The sequence below is a fragment of the Berghia stephanieae genome, chromosome 4, assembly GCF_034508935.2.
Source record: "Berghia stephanieae isolate SIO BIC M18660-M18661 chromosome 4, UCSD_Bste_1.3, whole genome shotgun sequence".
Taxonomy (NCBI): domain Eukaryota; kingdom Metazoa; phylum Mollusca; class Gastropoda; order Nudibranchia; family Aeolidiidae; genus Berghia; species Berghia stephanieae.
Window position 1 is genome coordinate 34,282,159 of NC_088363.1, and position 19,142 is coordinate 34,301,300.

The following is a 19,142-nucleotide window of genomic DNA, read 5'->3' on the forward strand; positions in this document are numbered from 1 at the left end:
TTTGACTCAAATGAGGACTAATCACCAAATTAGCGATAAAAAACCCCAAATAACTGAGAGCCGATAAACGTCAACTTCAGATAATAAGATTGTCTGAACAAAACTCAAATCTTTATTGTGTCATATGAACTGTTTTATTTGTTTACTTCTCAAATAAATAAAGCGACTTGGTGATGGGGTCCATTTACAGTGAAAACATAATCAAAACAATTTCAACATTGTGACAGACATACATAATAAAGCATAATGCGGTTAACCATAGAGGCCTATTAGTAGTTGTGATAGTGTAGTAGTAGAAGTAGTAGTAGTCGTAGTAGTAGTAGTAGTAGTAGTAGTAGTAGTAGTAGTAGTAGTAGTAGTAGTAGTAGTAGTAGGAGGAGGAGGAGGAGGAGGAGGAGAAGGAGAAGAAGAAGAAGAAGAAGAAGAAGAAGAAGAAGAAGAAGAAGAAGAAGAGGGGAGGAGGAGGGAGTGGAGGAGGAGGAGGAGGTGGAGGCAAAAGAAGAAATGGAGGATGAAAGCATTTTTAACACCCTTTTACTTATTGTCTTGACTAGGGTAACATTTATAATCATAATTTACATCAATCAATGTGTACAACAGTAATACAACTTATAGACGTGTAAACATAGATAGATGCCAAGTTTAAAAAGCTCAAAACGTGAGCATTTATATAGAGCAATATCCACGATACGTGCTTAAAGCACTTTGCATGGGGTTTCTAGCCAACAACAATTAACATGTAGGGCGATACATGACTCCTGTTAGGCGATATTACATTGTTTTTTGACAATGACAAAGCTGTTCACGACCAGATACTCTTTTTACACCTGTGTAAGATGAGAGAATGTGAGTAAAGAGCCTTTCTTAAGGACTATGTGCAGCTCAGAGCGATACTCGAACCCTGGACCTTCCGATCGGGAGACGAATGTGATACCGCTCAAGTAGAGTAAGTAGAGAATTAAAGCACCCAATACCATAGGCAAATTAACTGGTATTGGTACAAATAGCAGATCATATGGAATTGGTTTGCATAATCAGCCAAATTATGCCGATGACATACCCTACTCTCTGTTATGCCATCAATCAAGATGTGGTAAAATGACAAAAGAAAAAATCGGCTGTCAACCGTATAAATAACGTTTCTTGAGACAAGCCCATATTAAATTTTATGACTTTTTATATCTTGTTTAAATTATTAAAGCTTATGTCAGCATCCCGTATTATACAAATAATCTAGAATTGTGTGTCGGGAGAATAGACTTAAAAAAAAATAGAGAAAAAAGCCCCAACAAAACAACTGAATTTGAAAAGTTAACTCTCTCCTTACCAACTATTTTTAGTTTCTTTTACCCAGAATGTCATAGTTACCAAAAAAACGTTGGATTTTTATAGCCACTAAAGCAATAAGTACACAGAATACAGAATATAAAAACAATAATAATGATCAGAGAGAGGGGTAGATTTTATGCACGTTATTGTTTATCACCAACCAACTATGTTTATCCGAGCATGTGTGAAGGTGTGTCACAAATTCCATGTTTCGATTGGTAAAGAATCTGCTGGTTAATTCATTGACGTACTAGAATCCGGGGAATAATGTATTACCCGTTTGAGTCGAAGGGTTACATATTTCAACATACTATTAATTCAAATTACAATAAATACAACAAACTAAAATCATTGCTTACCAACAAATTTATAATTAAATAAATGTGGCAAAAATGCCTCACAGAAAAAATCCTGCCCTTCCTGTTGACCTAAATGAAGGAGGGACTTAAAAGGATGCAGGAAGGACATCGTATCAACGTCATACAACAACCAGGGCTTGAGACGGTCCTGTCTCCATAGACTCGCACCTTTTAAAAACTGAATCTTTGTCTGCGGCATAAGCCCAAAATCGATCATAGGTATCGCCATTTCAATCAAAGACCCGTGTCTCATGAATAACTCCGACGCCATGAGAAAATCTGCCCGAACAATATCGGGTATGTAGAAGATATCAATGGCTCTGTGTATTGCGTTACGGACGCCTAGGTTTTTGTCATACGTCTGAAGAAATCGTCTTGCAAATGATCGATATTCCTGAGAAACTGTGATATTTTTACCACCGACTGTAACAAAAGGAGTATCGGTCATACTAACGTTATAAAGTTCGTTGAAAATATTTATGATAGCCGGCCTGCCGTGGTCTTTTGCCCAGTGACCCCAGTATTCCAACACTTTCGTTTCGTAAATATTCTTTTTATCGTAACCACCTGGTAGCCAGATAAGATCTTTTTGAAATTTGATGAATTTTCGGGAGTCGATGAGAGTGTCGTCTCCGATTTGTAGATAACCTTTGACCGGCATTTCGAGTCTCATGGCGTGGGTGGTACAGTCGTACATGTATTCCCATCCACGGGACAGGCCGTTGATGTACGTGATGTGGGTAAACCCGTTGTCCTTGGCATATTTGTAGAATCGGTCTAAGCCAGGTCCGCAGTAGGTGATGTATCTAAAGAAATGTCGATGGAGGTATTCTAAGTAAGGAGTTGTTATGAAGAGGGACTCATAGTTGATAACCACAATTAGCATTACATCCTCCATTAACGGGTTTTTCCAGCTTGATACGGAAACAGGCGGGTGTGATTTTGATATATTTGCACAGACATTCTTTATTTTATCAAACACGTTCTTTTGTAACTGGTTATTTTGTTTTTTAGTAACTTTATTCCATGTGTTTTGATTAAATGCGAAATGTAATTTTGTAGCATTTGGGTCGTGGAAATGCCTATTGTCGTATTGAAGACCAGCGTTTTCGAAGTAGGTATCGTCCAGTCCAAAGGATGCCAAATCATCCAACCATGCCAGCATCAAAGCTCGGGTTGATCGTTTCCATTTGGACGTGGAACGATTAGAATCTAGAATAATGTTTAGAACTCGAGTCAAAACATCAATCATACAATGCACCACTTCCGAATACTTGCTACAACCAGCACCATTCACCCACTGAACAAAATTCCGCAATTTTATTTCATTTATCTCCGAACTCTCTCCCAGATCGCCCGGTGTACAGGAACAGGGAAGAGAATCGTGCATAGGATAATATCTAAAAGGAGTCCATGTAAAAGACCGAATTCCATATATGAACAAGGAACGAAATATATTTTGTTGATCTCTTGGTAAATCCGTAGGAACGAACATGGAGAGAAAAGAATTTTTATGGAACATCGTTGGACCTGTGTCTAGCACCCCGACTGTGTTAACACCTAAAGAAACAGGCAATTTTGAACTTTTTCGTTCATTTTTTGAGTCTACATTATTACACCTTGCATAGCACATAGAAACACCTTGTTGAATGTAGTCACCTTTCAAGCGTTGTAAATAAAACATGTCTGAATGGTTGAGAATAGAATTGTGAACACCCTTGGAAGTAAGAGCAATATCTTCAACCCATTGCCGCAAATCCTTTAACGTCTTCGAATAAAGAGAACCAAATCCATAATGCTCATAAGGGTTAAAAAGCGTTGATTCATTATGGAGGAGCTCATAAGAATTTGACCTCTCGCCCGTGGAGAGGAAATCTGTGTTAAAATGGGAGGCTGTGTCGCAGGTTGTGTCCAAAATCGTTTCGGCTCCCTGGTGAATGGCGAACAGGAAGCCAGAGAGTTTAGTGGGTTTTTTGGAGGTCTCCATCACAGTGAGTTCTCCCTGCATCATCTCCAAGTTCTGCTCGCTGATGATAACACAGCGTGGGAATCTGAGTAAGAAAAAAGGGGTGGAAAGATGTATTGATAGATCAAATAAAAACAAATAAAACAAGTTGAACATATAGGTATATAGCGCGCAATATCCACAAAACGTGCTCAAATTGATTTACAAGAGGTTCTTAGCTAACAGCAACACATAACATGTGCGACGAGACATGATGCCTGTTAGGCGATGTTACATTTTTTTTTCGACAGAGTCAACGCTGTTTACGACCAGGTACTCATTTTACACATGAGTACGGTGAGAAAATATGAGTAAAGAGTCTTTTCCAAGGAATAAACTATGCGCTGAGCGAGGCTCGAACCCAGGACCTTCCGATCTGAAAGCGAGTGTCATACACATACACTAAAGGCCGTTAACAGCGTTGTCTCTGTCCGAATAAAAATTGTATTATCGCCTAGCATGCGTCATGTGCTGTTGCTGTAAAGAGCTTTGAGCACGTTTAGTGGATTTTGCGCTAAATAAATGCTCTAGTTTATTTTTTAATCATTCAGGTGGAATAGTCTGTCAGGACAATAATGCCACCGTCGTGTGAATTTATCCCAGTTTTATAGCCTTAAACTAACAATAGCAATTGTTTGTAGCCCTTTGGAAAGGACGCTAGTCTATCGCAAAGTACTTTTTGCTAAATTTAATAGACCCAGCTACCAAACCATTGCTGTGTGGACAGAGAATTCGCCTCCCACACAAAAGGGACAGAGATCAAACCCAGATGAAGTAGATTGACCTCCTCCCTGTCCAGACCCGTCAATTCATCGATCCATTGATCTATTTATACATCCATATCTATCTATCTATCTATCTATCTATCTACCTATCTATCTATCTATCTATCTATCTATCTATCTATCTATCTATCTATCTATCTATCTATCTATCTATCTATCTATACATAGGAACTGACCACTCACCTACAGCCTGCGATATAGGCGTTCCATTTCGATACGACCACCACCACCCTCCACTCCAACAACTGTGTGAATGACGTCACATTGGTACAAGATGACGTCAGACCGTCCACTACGATCCACTTATTGGTGGGGAAATTGCTGGAACAATATAAAGAGACGAATGTATTTAAAGTTAATGCTTGATTGCTTGAATGGAATCATAGAAAAAAAAGAACAAAAAACAAAAAAAAAAAAAAAAACAAAAAAAAAAAAAAAACTTGAGCATTTATACAGTGCAATATTCACTAAACGTGCTCAAAGCCCTTTACAAGGGGTGCCTAGCCAACAACAATACTTAAACACGTAGAACGAGACATGACGCCTGTTAGGTGATATTACAACTTTTATTTCGGACATAGACAACGATATTAACGGCCAATTACTCATTTTACACCTGAGTGCGATGAGGGAATGTGAGTAAAGAATCTTTTGTAGGGACTCTTCTATGCACCGAGCGACGCTCAAACCCAGGATCATCTGATCTGAAAGCGAGTGTCATACCAGCAGGGCGGGTTTTCTGACCAAATTTTTTAAATCCGTGTCTTACCAGAGTGCATCACTTACCTTGTTAAGGGACAGAGAGCATCCGATCATCTAATGAACTTGTCCTTAAGACATTGGTGATCCCAATTGTGCGGCTATGTGGTCTAGTGGTATGACACTCGCTTTCGGATCGGAAGGTCCTGGGTTCTAGCCTCGCTAGGCGCATAGTTGAGTCCTTGGAAAAGGCTCTTTACTCACATTTTCTCACTGTACTCAGGTGTAAAATGAGTACCTGGCCTCTAATAGCGTTGTCTCTGCCCGAAAAAATTATAATATCGCCTAACATGCGTCATGTTCCGTCCTACACGTTAAGTGTTGGTGTTGGCCAGGTACCCCTTGTAAAGCGCTTTGAGCACGTTTAGTGGATATTGCGCTATATAAAAAAGCTCAAAAAGTTCAATCCCAATTGACCAGTGGATAGGGCACTCCCATCACACAAAAGCGGACTGAGTTCAATTCCGGATGAAGTCCAATTTTTTCTTTTGCACTCACCTCCTCTCGCCCACTTGTCCAACATAGACGATAGGGTAGCTTGTTTTGTAAGATCTGATAGAAAGTAATTTGAGGTAAACCAAGTGTCCTATCCAAAAACTGTCAAGTAATTCCTATTGTCAGTTTCACGCTTTTGAAACCGGGATAGAATATGACTATAGATATGGGTCTACTCTACTGACTACATTACAACATTGGAATGGGGTCGGTGCTTTAAATAAACAAAAGTCTTATCTAAAGAGTAACAAGCAAGTACTTAAAACCAACACAAACCAAAACAATAAAAAAAGGATGCGTATATACTTAATTAACTAGTTGGAAAAATAATAGAAAAATAAAAAAACAATGGAAATATAAACTCAAGAAGGTCAGAAGAACATACAGACACGCAAAAAATACAAAACAAAACAAAATAAAACAAAAAGCAACACAAACCAAAACAAAATATACAAATAAAAAAAAATGACAGCATGTAGATTCGTGAGGCAGTCCTGTCTTCCTTGTAAAATTTTTTAAAGACATTAATCTGTGCCAATATTTTGATAGTCGGACAGTGACAACCAGTACACGTAATATCTGATTTTTTTGGGGGGCTGGGGGGGGGGGGGCAGACCACGGATTATTGCATTGAAAGCAGCCTTTGTATTGAGTCCAGCGGACCGGCACAAAATGATCGTGACAGGCATGGGAAAGTCGAACAATTCATTTCATAATCGGGAGCATTGGCCGCAAATATTGACCGCCCAGTAAAAAAGAAATACAAGGAAAGAAAAAACAAAACAAAAAAAAAACACACACTCTTTATCTTCCTTCTTTTTCTCCTCCTCCTCCTCCTCCTCCTCCTCCTCCTCCTCCTCCTCCTCCTCCGACAACTCACTTGGAGGTGATCTTATCAATAAATGACGTCAAAAGACAATTCTTAGTGTCAGGCCATTGATGCTTTGTGCTTAGCTAAAAAGTTCACAACATTCGCCAGCCGGAAATAACGTACCTACCCACAAATATGTGCGTTACCTTAAACATTTGTAGTCCGGTTAATATAGTTTAGTGAGAATTGCTACAAAATGGCTGGCTAAAAACAATAACAAAGACCTGAGTGATGTCAACTTCGTTCTATCTACGGTTAACAAAGGCTACGACTGGACAGGGAAATTTAATGACAGTCTTTACGTTATATATGCAACCACCCATTGCGACGTGCAATTATTTGCAGGTCTTATTACCCAATTCCTTTTGGGCTCATTGTTGTAATGGGAATCTCAAAAAATGACGCAAAATATTGTCCATTATAACAATATTAGACTAGGCCTATAAATGGGTTCGGACGTCAGACCTGCATACATGTACACGTCGCCCCCTTGACGACAATCAAAAGAACAGTTGTGTGGAAGACAAATTCTAGTCTAATGTAGCGATACAAGAATGTGACGGGAAATACAAGATATTATTATGACAACAATTGAAGATTGCTTTATTATTAATGTACCATAATCATAGAACAACACGTGACGCAACTACATATAAGCTGAACTGAAGAAAGAAAAAAAATCTTCCAATCTTATTTCATACGTAAAAGCTAAATTTAGCACACCAATCGCCGTAGGTTGTTTTGTTGTCTTTGACCAATCAGGATTTAACAGGTCAAATCTAAGGATTTAAGCAGGTTCGAAACAGGATACGTGTGTGTATTTGTATTGTGTATTACAAGCTTATTTATATAAACCAAATCTAACGAACACAGGTGCCAAGTTCGAATACCCATTGCGCTGTGTGTGGCCTTGAGCAAGTCACCTCGCTCTGGCTCAGTTTGCGGCGCTTCGCTGCGCCTGACGCCCGGTATCCTATAAAGAGTAAGGTAAAAACACTCAGGATTTCTTCACGATAAAAAAAACCCAACAAGATCAAGCATTAGGATTACTTTCATGATTTTGTAGACTGGTTTGTAAATGTTGACAAGTAAAATGCTTGACATCTGCAACAATGAAAAATCGTGATAATTTATCAGAAACTTCTGTATGATTATTATTATTGTTGCTTTCATGATTATTTTTGTCATGAATATTTCATTATACTATGAACTTTGTACATTTATGATTCATTCGATCATGACCAATTATTTTCAATTACCAGTATTCTATGATAGTATTTTTCGGTTTTACAATGCCGTACTAATATATTTTTCCTGGCATTCAAAGTTGTGTAAAACTGTCTGTAAATGGTAAAATGCAGGCAATATGAGATTCTGTAATTATAAAATATTGTATAAGGCATTTAACGGATAAATCCTATATTAAGCCGTCAGTAAGATAAGATAAGGTAAGATAAAGAGCTCAAGTACGCCGGCATGATCAAGGACAAGTCAATTGAGTTTAAGCACAGCCTTCGAAATCTCATCCCCTGGCATGGCACTGCCCAAAATAGATCAATTAATCAGTAGATTTGTGACCAATCAAAAGCGGAATTTGTGACCCAGTACAAGCCTGCTCGGACAAATACTCTTCAACAGTCGTAACGTCACTTCCTTCCTAATGACGCATGGTAACTTAGTAACACTGGCTCTAAACTATCGGAACAATGGCGGACGTCCGTATAAAATATTTCCCAGGCGAGCATAAAAGCGTATCCAGAGGAAAAAAAACAATAAATTTGATCATGTTTTGACTTTTACACATTCTGATCACAAGGTATTTGAAAAGTTCTAGCCAGCATGAAGAATAAACAGTAATAATTTTCTTTGTTTAGAACCAAGATGGCTGCTGTTGCCGGCGGGGTGACATCAGACTACTGAATCCAATTAGATTGAGTTGGTTGTCTACAAACAATAGCACGAAGGAAGTTGATATCACTCTGCTCCTTGCTATTGTTTAGTGACCACTATGAATGTGATCTTGTGGTATGACACTCGCTTTCGGATCGGAAGGTAAAAGGGTTCAAGCCTCGCTCGGCGCACAGTTGAGTCATTGGAAAAGGCTCCTTACTCACATTCTCTCGCCGTACTCAGGTAAAAAATGAGTAGCTGGCCGTTGACAGCTTTGGCTCTGTCGGAATAAATTGTAATATCGCCCAACAGGCGTCATGGGTCGTTCTACACGTTGCGAGTTGCTGTTGGTCAAGGACCCTTTGTAAAGCGCTTTGAGCATGTTTAGTGAATAGTGCGCTATATAAAAGCTCACGTTTTTTTGTCTTTGTTTATTTTTAAATCTTCGACTAATGCCTAAGTAAACTCAACGTTTTCTAGAGATTGTTTCTTAGGGAAAACTCGTCTCTGAGTTATAATAAATGGAATTAACCAGTAGATTTTTGACCTTTCAAAACATGGCATGTGTGACACACCTTCACACGTGCTCGGACAAACATAGTTGGTTGTATATAATCAATAACGTGAATAAAATCGGCCACTCTCTGATCATTGTTACCGTTCTTATACTTCCAAATGGGTGACTAAGTTATCACACGATTTTCGCGATCATATTAAACGTTTAAGTTTACACATAGATTTCTGTGTTGGTTTTATTCATCAAGCGGTAGAACAGTAAGTATTGTACTTAGACACATACAATCGATAGTAAAACCTGATGTTTACCAATCACTGTCATTGTTTACATTATAACGACTGTCCGAGAGGCGTGGTTATCTAAGTGTCTATTGGATTCAATAGTCTGATGTTACATCGCCCCGCAACGGCGAGCAGCGTGGTTCTAAACAAAGAAAATCGGTACTTTTTATTCTTCATGCTGGCTAGAACTCTTCATATGTCATGTGATCAGAATGTATAAAAGCCAAAACATGATCATATTTATAATGTTTTTCTCCTCTGGATACACTTTTATGCTCGTCGGAGAAATATTTCATAGGGGCGAGCGTCCGCCATTGTTCCGATAGTTTAAAGCAAGTTACTAAGTTACCACGCGTCATTACGAGGGAAGCGATGTCATGACTGTTGAAGCGTATTGCATTTTAAAACTTGTTAAATGACTTACTTCATCATAACAAGTTCTTTGAGGGATCCGATCTGCTGGTTGACAGCAAGGAAGGAAAGGTCAATTTGAGAATCCATGGATCTGACGCCAGCATCGTCGATAGTCTGTGGTGATGAGATGAGGCCGATGGGTTCCTTGACAATCACCATCAACGCCAGGAACAGAAGACCCATCCATAACGCTTGTAAGGCTGTGGGAGGAGGGACAATATGGATAGAACATTTAAAAATAAAAAATTGATATGTAGCGCATTATCCACTAAACGTGCTCAGAGCGCTTTAGAAGGGGTCCCTGGCCAACAGCAACACTAAACATATAGATAGAATGCGCTTGGCCAAGGAGTTCACAACATTGCCATCCGGAAGTATAACGGACCAACAAACAAACTCTGTGTAACCATGAACTTTTATAGTCTGGTTAATACAGTTTAGTGAGAACAACTCACAAACGCGGATTGCAAAAACAATAACAAAGGCCTGAGTGACGTCATCTGCATACTATCTATAGGACAAGACATGACGCTTCTTAGGCGATATTACGATTTTTTTTCGGACAAACGTTAAACAAACAAAGTTTAGAATCAAGTTTCATTTACCAAGCCACAGTCACCGAAACACTGGGTAGCTGCCAATTTGGCTTCGGTCGAGGAGCTGCCTAACGGCCGGTGCGTTACATCAGTGGGGTCTAACTTCCTGTCCAATATGTCCACGCTGTGGGCAAGAACCCGAAACGGCAGAGCATCTAGTCGAAAGGTGTGTTGTGACGATGCTACCAGGCGGGTTCGCGACGGTGCAGAATGCGGACCGGACTTTGCTGATTGGGTCGATCGTCATAACATAATAGTGTGAACCATAAGAAGCAGCAACCGAAACTAAAACAAACAAGCAGGAAACATATGTAGGACTAACGGAAAATAATCTCAAAACAAGATACAACCTCCAAACCTCAACCTTTAGAAACAACAACAACAAAAAAAAATCCACAAAACTCAGCGAACATATTTGGAAATTAAAAGACAACAAATTAGACCCCAGCATGTCATGGAAAATCATATCTAAAGCAACAGGAAACACACCATCATCAAAACAATGCAGCTTATGCCTAGAAGAAAATATACTATAATCAAACACCCTCATGAGGCCACACTCAACATGAAAAATGAGATGTACAACAGCTGTCCACATAGAAGAAAACATCTACTGATCAACTACAAACCTACGGAACCACTTCAACAAGCAACAACACACAACAAACCAAACTCATGTAACACACAGTCCTGACGATGGCTGAAAGGCCTGAAACATCGATGTAGACTGATTCCAACATCGTGGTAAATATAACAATAATAAGTAGCTCCATTGTTACATGTCGAGCACTATTCGTACCATATTTGTATACAACACGATTCAATAATATATATATATATATATGTATATATATATATATATATATATATATATATATATATATATATATATATATATATAAATGAATGTATGTATGTATGTATGTATGTATAAAAAGAAAACGTCCCGCTCCCTTTTACCCAGAAAATGCCAGATTTCTGACTATATTTCATTAGTTGCATAGATACAATGAAGATGACGTCACTCAGGCCTTTGTCGTTGTTTTTCCCATCCATCTCTATAAGTAATTCTCACTCAACTGTATTAACCTAAATATAAACGTTTAAGGTTACAAATAGTTTTGTGTGTTGGTAGGTTATACTTCCTGATGACAATTTAGTGAGTTTCTTCGCCATGCACATACTATCTATAAATATTTGATGGGTCTTGGATTTAATTCCCAATGGAGTCACTGCCGAAATTTTATCTAACAAAATTGAAAGTTTAAAAAAAAATGTTTTTATTCTATGTTCGTACACCGATTAGTTCCCACTCTTGGTATTATAGAGGGTACACAATTGAAGTCACTCAGCTCTTTATTATTGTTTTTAGACAGCAATTTTGTATGTTGTACGTTATAGATAGAATGACGTTGACGTCACTCGGGTCTTTGTTATTGTTTTTTGCAATCCGCGTTTATGAGTAATCCTCACTAAATTGTAATAACCAGGCAACAAACGTTTAAGGTTACACATAGTTTTGTGTGTTAGTTCGTTATACTTCCGGATGGCAATGTGATGAACTTCTTAGCCAAGCGCATATTATCTATAGATAGTATGCAGATGACGTCACTCAGGCCTTTGTTATTGTTTTTGCCATCCGCGTTTGTGAGTTGTTCTCACTAAACTGTATTAACCCAGACTATAAAAGTTCATGGTTACACAGAGTTTGTGTGTTGGTCCGTTATACTTCCGGATGGAAATGTTGTGAACTCCTTGGCCAACCGCATTCTATCTATAGATAGAATGCGGTTGGCCAAGGAGTTCACAACATTGCCATCCGGAAGTATAACGGGCAACACACAAAATTTGTGTAACCATGAACTTTTATAGTCTGGCTAATACAGTTTAGTGAGAACAACTCACAAACGCGGATGGCAAAAACCATAACAAAGGCCTGAGTGACGTCATCTGCATATTATCTATAGTCAGCGGCGAGTGTTCCGAGTATCTTACCCAAACGCATAGCAACAATATTACTCACAACATTCCGGCAACCGGATGCAAAGTACCAACACACAAAACCATAACTTTAAACGTTTATAGATTGAATGAAGTTGATGTCATTCAGGTCTTTGTTATTGTTGCTGATAATTTTAACTGGGTTAGATGTGCGTGTATGTGTGTGTGTGTGTGTGTGTGTGTGTGGTTGTGTAATTTGTCAAATGCTCACCATATCCAGCGGAGAAACAATAATAATATAAAAAAAAATATGGTTGGAACCAACACATATGTTGAATGCATTGTAAAGGAAATAGTGGTGAGGACAGCAGGTGGCTTAATAACGTTCTAGATATAAATGAGAAAAGGAGTTTTAAAAAATAACTTTAAAAAAAAAAGAAAAAAGAAAATCAGTATAGGCAGTATGCGCTTGGCTAAGAAGCTCACAACACTATCATCCGGAACTATAATGGACCAACACACAAAACTCTGAGTTACCATGAACTTTTATAATTTATAGTCTGGATAATTGGATTCAATAGTCTGATGTCACGTCGCCCAGCAACGGCGGCCATCGTGGTTTTAAACAAAGAAAATCGATACTTTTTATTCTTCATGCTTGCTAGAACTTTTCATGTCTTGTGATCAGAATGTGTAAAAGTCAAAATATGATCAGATTTATAATGTATTTTTTTCCTCGTCGGAGAAAGATTTCATAAGGGCGTCCGCCATTGTTCCAATAGTTTAGAGCCAGTTACTAAGTTACCATGCGTCATTACGAGGGAAGTGACGTCATGACTGTTGAAGCGTTTTCAGTTAAGTGAGAATTAATCATTAACGGGGATGGCAAAAAAAAAACAATAACAAAGACCTGGGTGACGTCAACTTCGTTCCATCTATAATGACTGAACACAACTCACTTAAGGTGCCGCTCATTTTTACAACAGGGGTAGTAGATGTGTGTGCAATTTGACAAGTACTCACCATATCGAACGGGGCAACAATTATACACAGAAAAAGGTTGGAACGAACACAATACATGTTGAATGCATTGTAAAGGAAATAGTGGTGAGGACTGATCTGATGGACATATTGAATTGCTTAATAACATTATAGCTATAAATGAGTAAAGGAGTAAAACAATTTTTATAAATAAAAAATAAAGAAAATCAGTTTGTCTAGTTATCCTGGATACAAACTGTGGCCAATGGATGGCAACCCATGCCACTCATCTTATAGATAGTATGCAGATGACGTCACTCAGGCCTTTGTTATTGTTTTTGCCATCCGCGTTTGTGAGTTGTTCTCACTAAACTGTATTAACCAGACTATAAAAGTTCATGGTTACACAGAGTTTGTGTGTTGGTCCGTTATACTTCCGGATGGCAATGTTGTGAACTCCTTGGCCAAGCGCATTCTATCTATAGATAGTATGCAGATGACGTCACTCAGGCCTTTGTTATTGTTTTGCCATCCGCGTTTGTGAGTTGTTCTCACTAAACTGTATTAACCAGACTATAAAAGTTCATGGTTACACAGAGTTTGTGTGTTGGTCCGTTATACTTCCGGATGACAATGTTGTGAACTCCTTGGCCAAGCGCATTCTATCTATAGATAGTTTTGCGCTTGGCTAAGAGGCTCAAAACATTGCCATCCGGAAGTATAACGGACCAACACACAAAACTGTGTGTATCCATGAACGTTTATAGCCGGGTTAATACAGTTCAGTGAGCATCACTCATAAACGCGGATGGCAAAAAACAACGACAAAGACCTGAGTGACGTCATCTTCGAAACTACCGATAAAAACTTTTTGAAAAAATAATGTGCAGTATAAAAACGGTTTGGTTCAAAAGTTCAAACACGGAAGAGACTTGATACAGATAAATGGTACAGTTCAATGTGTGACTTGTTCCATTTAAGTAGTTAGTGTGTTGTTCTCAGACGTGGTGCAAATTCATGGACGTTTTTTTATTTGGAATGTTAGCGCGTGTAATTCGTTTATTATATAACTGGGTCAACGCCCATGTGTGCTTATATGCAGGTCTTATAACTCGAATTGTCATGAGCTCTTTGTTGTAATGGAAATACCCTCAAACTTAACGTATTCTCCATTACGTTAATGTTAAATAAAGCCCACAATTGGATTCAGTAGTCTGATGTCACGCCGCCCGGCAACGGTGGCCATCTTGGTTCTAAACAAAGAAAATCATTACTTGTTATTCTTCATGCTGGCTAGAACTTTTCATATGCCTTGTGATCAGAATGTGTAAAAGTCAAAACATGATCAAATTTATGTTTTTTTCCTCTGGATACGCTTTTATGCTCGCCGGAGAAATATTTCATACGGACGTCCGCCATTGTTCCGATAATTTAAAGCCCGTGTTATTAAGTTACCATGCGTCATTAGGAAGGACGTGACGTTACGACTGTTGAAGAGTATTGTGTTCTGTTATCAGACCTGCAATATATGTGTACTTTGTTTCTTGCTCTTTTATGCCAGCCGGAGACACGAAATCCTTCAGAGCCATTAGGCTCATGGAGCCGGAGTTTTCCCCGGTTTCTATTGCATGAAACGGACAATAGCAATTGCTTGCTACACCTCTTGATAGGGCGTTTGTCTATCGTAAAGTACCTTCCGCCAGATCTTACAGACCCAACTACCCAATCACTGTTTGGTGGACAGGGGGGTCAGAAAAAAATCTCGACTGCTTCTGGGATCGATCACGGTCCCATTGCTTATGAAGCGACTGCTCTACCAACTGAGCTATCGGACCCCTACTCTCGGAGACATGAAGGGTTCTCAAAAAAATTCTGATCCAACAAATTTCAACTTTAATATTATAAGGTCATGAGGTCTATACAAGAATTTGTGTTGTCGTAACAAATTATATTTATTACTCTTTTCTTAGATGTCTCGCTTGCAACAAGTGTTCAACCTGTATTTTGTTTGAAGGGCGGCAGTTCTCACAAAAACATAATGGATCATTATGGATCATAAACAACAACAACAACAACAACAACAACAACAAAAAGGACAACAACAAGCAAAAAAAAAAACAAACCCAACACAATACAAAATACAGTAACAAACCCAAAACAAACATAAAAAACAAACACATTACAAACATAAAACAACCGCAAAAAATAGGTAAAAAGTTATATGAGCCAACAAATTGTTCTGCAATAGAACTATAGTGTTGATTTAAAACAAACTTGAGCTTTTCTATAGGGCAATTTCCACTAAATATGCTCAATGCGCTTTATTTATTCGGTCCATTTGGGCCTTCGGATCTTACAAGTGATCAGAGGATAAGAGAAATGCCCAGCAATCCTCTCAGAGCAACAAATGGTGAACTTACATCAAGAGTAACAACGCATTCGTCAGAAAACTCACATTCTCTTCAGTGAAACGTCTATGGCTTGCCGTTATCAAGGGCAAAAAGTCTTAAAGAATCATGAAACATCGGTCCAAGCAATGCATCCAAGTAAGTGTCCTCCACCTCCTCCTCCTCCTCTTCCTCCTCCTCCTCCTCCTCTCTTCTTCTTCTTCTTCTTCTTCTTCTTCTTCTTCTTCTTCTTCTTCTTCTTCTTCTTCTTCTTCTTCCTTCTTCTTCTTCTTCTTCTTCTTCTTCTTCTTCTTCTTCTTCTTCTTCTTCTTCTTCTTCTTCTTCTTCTTCTTCTTCTTCTTCTTCTTCTTCTTCTTCTTCTTCTTCTTCTTCTTCTTCTTCTTCTTCTTCTTCTTCTTCTTTTAGAGTTAATCGATTTTTGTGAAAGTTGTCATGTGACACAAGGAAAATCAAGGGTCAACGTATAAATAATAACAATGGTAAAGCGTTATTATAGATAGAGCCGATCTAGATGTGCGGCTATGTGGTCTTGTGCTATGACACTTGCTGTCAGATCATGACGTCCCGGGTTCGAGTCCTGCTCTGGAAAAGGGTCTTTACTCACATTCTTTCATCGTACTCGGGTGTAAAATGAATACCTGACCGTTAACAGAGTTTTGGCTGTCGGGGAAAAAAAATGTAATATCGCTTTACAGGCGTCACGTCTCGTTCTACATGTTAAGTGTTGCTGTTAGCTAGGGAGCCCCAGTAAAGCACTTTGAGTACGTTTAGTGGATATTGCCCAATATCGACGTATACATATATGAAGGTCTGACAACCGAACCCACGTACGGGCCTAGTGTAACATTGTTGTAATGGACAATATTTTGCGTCATTTTTTTTTATTTTTCCATTCTAACAATGATCCCATGAGAAATCGGGTTATCAGACCTGCAAAATAAGTGCAGGTCGCCCAATATAAACGTTCAAAAAGCTGATGTTTTGTTTTTATAATAGATGAAGACAAATCAATTGACATACCTTTTTTGTTCCATGCCAGAATATTGGTCTCCGTAACAAGTTTTTGGGTTATCCTTGTCAGGAGATTTTTCATTATTTTTCTAACCCTCATCTTTATACCATGAACTAAACTGTAAAGTTGTAGTAGGCTGTGCCTATCATTATAATATTATCATTATATTATCATTATAAAACACGCCTTTTGTTTCATGTTTAATTAATATCAACACATTTCTGTTGGACTCGATACTACAACAGCAAAACGTCAAATGACAACATTGTCAGTAGCCTATATCTTTTTTTCTTCGAAAATGAAATATGATAGGACAAATAAGTCTTTATTGTTATGCTTGGTTGAAATCTCTTCTTTTATCATAATATTTCTCTCTAAATTTTTTAATTTACCATCTCTATATTATCAACATTATTATTATTTTGGCATATATAATCATGTAGAAGTCAAAAACTGGCACACGAGTAACAGACTATTGACAATCCGATCAGAATTTCCCCAAAACATTCAAGCATCCAGCTTCAGAGCGTGACGGACGACGATAATAAATTATATCATGACCAACACAAGTGTATGTCTTGTGTCCAATGTCCACAAAAGGCGACTCGGATATACGGACCACCAAATATCACTCTAACAGCTCTCTTGTAAATTTGTCTTGGGAGTTTTCATATGGCGGATAGAGGGAGTGGCGGCGATTGAGACATAGAGGGAGTGATGGGAGCGGGTGGAGGGTGGGGGAATAAAGGGGGTCACGTTAAGAGACCAAAAAAAAAAGAGGTCAGTGCCGCAGTGCAAAATAACAAAAAGCCTCTTTTATTTTGGCCCAGAAAATATTTGCTTTGCGGCTAGATTAAGACGATTTAAATTTGACTTTAGCGTGTATAGAAAGAATCCCCATCAACCTTGTTTGAAGACTTAAACCCAAGACTCCTCAGGAAATGGCAGATGGAGATTCCCTTAATCCATTGATAATATCATTGCAGTAAAAGTTGAATGTGGCATAATGGGGAAAAAGTAGTTTTCTCGATCAACTGCAGCGTGGCGCTTCTAATCATGGATTTAGAATCTAGAGTTTTTTTACGCATGGCTGAACATGCCGCGCAGAAAATTGAAGGACTGGACGTTTCACTACTGCTGGTCAAGCGAGAATGGAATTGGCACTGCCGTACTTTGAACAAAAAACGTAATTGAAATTTTGTCCAGAAAACTCGTCCATCAAATATCGATCGAAGTAGCCCTCATCTTGGTCAAAAACACTCAAACCTAGGAGTGGCGCAGAAAATGTGTGCTTCAACTATCGATGGATTAAAACTACACTTTTATCATTTGGATGACGAGTTTTCTTGCCAAATGTTATATACATTTTTTTTTTCAGAATACGAGCTAGATAGATAGACAGATAGAAAGAGAGAGAGAAAGAGAGAGAGAGAGAGAGAGAGAGAGAGAGAGAGAGAGAGAGAGAGAGAGAGAGAGAGAGAGAGAGAGCATTCTACGACGGTATGAAACGTGAATGGTCCATCTTTCATTGTCGGTGGTCAGTCATTCCATGGTCGAGTGGTCAGTCATTCCATGGTCTGTGATTGTGTCAAAGAGAAGGATAACTGTGACACAATGTACCAGGCAATATTATATCATATTTTATAACACTTTTATATTTTGACTCAGCACGGCTGAGTCCTGTTGTAACCAGACTTTGTTTGATATATTATCTATATTCCGTCATGGAATAAAATTAAAAAAAAATAAAATTCCCGTTATTCATTTTGTATTTAGATTCTATTTCAAGGGAAGACTGGAATAACCCAGGCGTCAGCCGCAGTACAACAATGCAAAGTGAGCTAGGGGATGTGACTTGCTCAAGGCCACACAGCGCGGCGGGTGATCGAACTCGGTACGTTTTGAGTACGAAGCAAAGATCGTATCGCTGAGCTACATTGTCGCATACCTAAGCGATGGGACACACTGGTCTGTGATAAGACCCACTGGTCTGTGATGAGACCCACTAGTCTGTGATGAGACCCACTGGTCTGTGATAAGACCCACTGGTCTGTGATAAGACCCACTGGTCTGTAATGAGACCCACTAGTCTGTGATGAGACCCACTAGTCTGTGATGGGGTCCACTGGTCTGTAATGAGACCCACTAGTCTGATAACCCAAATTGTTTAGGTCTCATTGTTGTAATGGAAATACTCTGAAACCAACGCAAAATAGTCTCCATTACAACAATTGTGTTAGAATGAGCCCATAATTAATTGCGTCCGGTTATCAGACCTGCAAATAAGTTCAGGTTGATTAAAACCTTTCCAAAACACTTTCAAGTCGGGGTCTCAGGAAGTCCCAATTCTGAGCGGTTTTAAAAAAGAAAACAATACAGGCCATATTTTAACCCTATTGCCTTGATCTCATCTTAGGACACTGCCCCGTAGATAAAAGGCGGGGTTTAACATTAATATATAAATCCGTATTTGACAGCTTTGAATATGATTTGATCTTA

At 38.7% G+C, this 19,142-nt stretch overlaps 1 protein-coding gene across 1 annotated transcript; it reads right to left on the bottom strand.

Moving 5' to 3' along the window:
• Positions 1 to 111: 111 nt before the first annotated feature.
• On the bottom strand, positions 112 to 17,286 carry LOC144970467 (uncharacterized). The gene is made up of 4 exons (XM_078910147.1): positions 16,652 to 17,286; positions 9,716 to 9,905; positions 4,662 to 4,799; positions 112 to 3,739 (listed from the first exon to the last, which is right to left on the bottom strand). Exons 1-4 carry the CDS (start codon positions 16,740 to 16,742, stop codon positions 1,678 to 1,680), a joined length of 2,481 nt encoding a protein of 826 aa, XP_078766273.1. The 5' UTR covers positions 16,743 to 17,286; the 3' UTR covers positions 112 to 1,677.
• Positions 17,287 to 19,142: the final 1,856 nt, after the last annotated feature.

Coding starts and splice junctions, on each gene's coding strand:
- LOC144970467 (XM_078910147.1), bottom strand. CDS start 16,742: ATGAGGGTTAGAAAAATAATGAAAAATCTCCTGACAAGGATAACCCAA. Junction 9,906..16,651: donor TCTGGCATGGAACAAAAAAG/GTATGTCAATTG, acceptor CTCCTCCCACAG/CCTTACAAGCGTTATGGATG. Junction 4,800..9,715: donor AAAGAACTTGTTATGATGAA/GTAAGTCATTTA, acceptor ATATTGTTCCAG/CAATTTCCCCACCAATAAGT.